This window comes from Cibotium barometz, chromosome 37 (assembly GCF_041138505.1).
Source record: "Cibotium barometz isolate CiBa-2024 chromosome 37, ASM4113850v1, whole genome shotgun sequence".
Classification (NCBI taxonomy): domain Eukaryota; kingdom Viridiplantae; phylum Streptophyta; class Polypodiopsida; order Cyatheales; family Cibotiaceae; genus Cibotium; species Cibotium barometz.
In genome coordinates this window covers 7,400,826-7,404,676 of record NC_141082.1, presented here as the reverse complement: position 1 = coordinate 7,404,676, position 3,851 = coordinate 7,400,826, and the positions used below count along the sequence as shown (strand labels likewise).

Sequence of the window (3,851 nt, the reverse complement as noted above, 5' to 3'; positions counted from 1 at the left end):
TACTCCATTACACTACTTTTTGACATGTAAATGGGAAAAGGAAAATGCTTGCCATGGTCTTGCAAAAGCAAACTTTGAGAATGTTATGGTGTGGTTAGCTACATTGTTACTCTCATATTGGTTGTATTAGTCGAAGTGAAGTAGGTAAGCCTTTGTGGGATGTATTAAATGGGTTGGAAGTTGAGGGAGTTTCCTTCCATACCATGGAATGACAATTTTTCGGTTTGTGAGTCATGTACAATACTCACATGTATAGGCTCACGCCACACATACATTTATTGTCTTGGTTGATTAAAAATAATTCTTATTCAAAAAGGGTGTTTACACACTTAGGTAGAGCACAATGCACATAGATGAGTATTCACGGCACATAGGGCGGTTCTGGGCAATCTTGCCCGTCTCATGGCCTCTCTTTCGGCCGCCCAAAATGCTCAAATGTGAAATAAGCTGAATATATATATATATATATATATATATATCTATCTATGTTTGATAATGTTTGGTGCAAGGAGAGGTGGCACAAAGAAAAAAAAGAGAAGGCCTTAGGTGCCCGAACCTTCTATGGGAGTTTCATAGAAATTCCCGCAAGCTGATGTCAGCCAGTGCGTAATACGTGAGATCATAGCCATGTTGCGGTGATGAATAGGTCTATAAACCCCTTCTTTACGTTTATGCTCCTGTAAGTCTTCTTGCTGGTTTTTCAGGAGCTCGTGCGCAGGCTCGCGAATTCGTGTAAGTGTTAATCCTTTCCTCTTCTTGTGTGGGTGTGTGCGTACAGAGAGAGAGAGAGAGAGAGAGAGAGAGAGAGAGAGCACGCGCGCGCCAGAGTCTCATCCTCATATTAACCCTTTCCTCGTGTGTGTGTGTGTGAGAGAGAGAGACAGACAGACAGACAGACAAAGAGGGAGAGAGAGAGGGGTCTTATCCTCATATTGGCAAGAGAGAGAGAGAGAGAGAGAGAGAGAGAGAGAGAGAGAGAATGTTTCCTCGCTTGATTGCCTACTACAAGCTGCCCCTCCCTCGCATTTAGTGGTTCCCCCTTTGTTCGCAGAAGAGAATTAGGCAATAGTTTAGTCACAGTAGTGGAAGGCCACCAGTTTATTGCGAGAATAGAAATCGGTATGATGCCCGAGTGAGCAGTAGCGCGATTCCCTAGTCAGCAATACAGACATGGAGGTTGGAGATAGTCTTCGGGATGCCCTAGTCAGCAGTACTCCATTGGAAAGCTGAGAGAACGGGAAGAAGTGATGTGGGTTTTTAGTCAGCAGGACTACGTAGGGAACGGACTCCGGGACACGTCCATTCCAGCAGGTGGCCAATCTGTAGCAGCCGGGAGTGCCATGCGAGAATGGGTGGACTGCACCCATTCCCTGCCATCATCAGGTGGGTGTAGCATTCCAAGGAATCGTCTGCACGTGACACATCAGCACTGGGAGGAATGTACAGCAGGTTTTCTGGTGTTTTTTTACCTGCAGGCATGGAATCTTGACAACCAAATACCATGACAGTATGGGCAGGTCGAGAGCATGGGAAATGATGTGGCCCTTATTAGCTGTACCCGAATTGCGAGAGGTTGAGAGAATAGGCATTAATGCATATCTTATTCTGTGTCTATGTGAACAGGTATCCTCTGCACATAATGGAAAAGCTATGGATTGTTTTATCATTGGTGTGTGCAGTAGTTTCCCACGCCTTTGCCACGCCAATATCAGGAATCACCAAGAGTGACGGAGCCTTAAAGTCGGCCACCTTTAGGTCTCCATCCTTCACCTTGGGACCTGGAGAAGTTCAAAACCAGTACTATTATGGAGTTTCCTTTCCGAAAGGCCACATTGGGATTAAAGGCTTTGATGCAGAAGTGGTTGATGAGGATGGGAACCCCATGCCTTTGAATGAAGTGTACCTGCATCACTGGGTGGTAGTGAACTATTACAGCCAGTCAAATAACATTATCAACAATGATGCATCCAGGATTCTGGGCAATGATGGCGTTTGTCCCAAGCATGCACTGAGTCAGCTGTTTGGTCTTGGATCTGAGACTCGCCACACAAACACCACCATACCAGGTCAATATGGCATAGAAGTTGGAAAGTACGAAGAAGAGGCATGGCTTCTCAATGTTCATGCTATAGATACGCGTGGCACTGTGGACCCCTCTGGGTGCTTAGAGTGCAGATGTGATCTTTATAATGTGACTATTGATGAGTACGGCCACCCCTTAAAGGATGATTACCTCGGAGGTCTTCTATGTTGCTATGATGGAACCCAATGTCAACTGAAGGATGGGTATGTCGGAGAAAACCGGACATATTATTTGCAGTACACGGTCCATTACATGGATTGGGATGACACCATCCTGCCCGTGAAAGTCTACATACTTGACGTCACATATGAAGGGACATACTGCAATGTAATTCACCCTGTTTTTCATGTTGACTATTAGTGTTAACTATTCATCCTGTCTTTATGTCAACTATTAGTGCTGTATTTGAATCAAATTAAAGTTTAAAAATGTTGTTTTAATAGGTTGAGTATGATGTTCCTTCGTGCGCTTCTGAAAATGTTGGCACTGTGGATTGTGTACACACACAAGAAACTGCCATGGAGATTCCTGTCGGCGGGGATGTTATCTATGCTGTTGCACATCAGCATGCGGGGGGAATTGGTGCTGCCATCTATGGTCAAGTAAGTCAAGCTGATCTTAAAATCTTTTTATTTAACAACGGTTGAGCTAAATCATGCATGCATGCATGCTGGAAAGGATCTGTGTAGGGTTGTGTCACCATCAAAGTGATCGGTTTGCTGGAGAGGCTCTGTGTATGGTTGTCTGATCTTCGGATTGACAGGCAAATTTGTTTTTGTTATGTTTTTTCAAAGGATGGTCGTGAAATCTGTACATCTACGCCGCTTTATGGAACTGGAACAGAAGCTGGCAATGAAGCCGGTTATATTGTTGGGATGACAACTTGCTACCCCGAGCCTGGCTCTGTACAAGTGTTAAGTGGGGAAAGTCTTAAAGTGCATTCCAACTACAGCGAAACGACAAGTCATACAGGTGTCATGGGACTCGCTTATATAGTTGTGTATCCCCATTCTGAAACCAGTGATGTTCAAAGATAAAGGATAGCTTGTATGTTTCCTTTCATGCACTGCAGGAAATAGCAATGTAAAGCCGAGAGAAGGTTTTGCAAGTGCAATGGATTAGTTGCACAAAATAAATGCGTGATCGGTTTAAGAAATTGCAATGTTCTAGTGTCAAGTTAAACGTTGATGGATGCTGTGTAATATATTGATTCAAATAAAAGTCTTGAAAGTAGTTGGATGCCTCTTTGCCCAATTCGTTAACTCCTTTCCAAGAGGTGGGAGTTCAAACTCTGACACACCTCTTGAAAGCTCAAAAGCTATTAAAAATTCTTTTATCTCAGCTTGATCATACTACTTTTTTCATGTCATTAGTGAGTCTTTGTATACTGCAGTAGCAAGAAAAGGGCGCTAGCAAGCGCCAAAAGGTAAGTAAAAAGATTCAATGGTTGCTTAATAATGCAGAAAGAAGTTAAGACCGTCCCAACACTATTGATTTGTCGTCATCTCATGTTTTCTCATGTCAGTAGTACGACCAAAATGAATGTCCGATATTCAATTTGAAGGGTTCCAATACATTCAACTGCAAAGACAAAATTCTGGATAAATTGATAATTGTCATTAAAAGAATCGTAGGCAGCTTGCAGCCTAGATGTGCTATGATTTTTCATGACCATTATTAACTATGGAATTAGTTGCTAGGCACAGGATGGTGAATAAGAGTTTATGTGGTGTTTCCATGGTGAGAAGAACGTGGGGGACTGGGTGAG

At 43.3% G+C, this 3,851-nt stretch overlaps 1 protein-coding gene across 1 annotated transcript; it reads left to right on the top strand.

Annotated features, from left to right (window-relative positions):
- The first annotated feature begins 606 nt into the window (after positions 1 to 606).
- LOC147616881 (stress up-regulated Nod 19 protein) lies at positions 607 to 3,326 on the top strand. The gene is made up of 4 exons (XM_086776525.1): positions 607 to 732; positions 1,624 to 2,410; positions 2,527 to 2,685; positions 2,878 to 3,326. The coding sequence occupies exons 2-4, from the start codon at positions 1,640 to 1,642 to the stop codon at positions 3,118 to 3,120; spliced, it is 1,173 nt and encodes a 390-aa protein (XP_086632651.1). The 5' UTR covers positions 607 to 732; positions 1,624 to 1,639; the 3' UTR covers positions 3,121 to 3,326.
- Positions 3,327 to 3,851: the final 525 nt, after the last annotated feature.

Bases quoted from the DNA above. Each gene is read 5' to 3' on its own strand.
- LOC147616881 (XM_086776525.1), top strand. From the start codon at position 1,640: ATGGAAAAGCTATGGATTGTTTTATCATTGGTGTGTGCAGTAGTTTCC. The intron at 2,411-2,526 runs GTAATTCACCCT...TTGTTTTAATAG, and splicing joins ATGAAGGGACATACTGCAAT to GTTGAGTATGATGTTCCTTC. The intron at 2,686-2,877 runs GTAAGTCAAGCT...GTTTTTTCAAAG, and splicing joins GTGCTGCCATCTATGGTCAA to GATGGTCGTGAAATCTGTAC.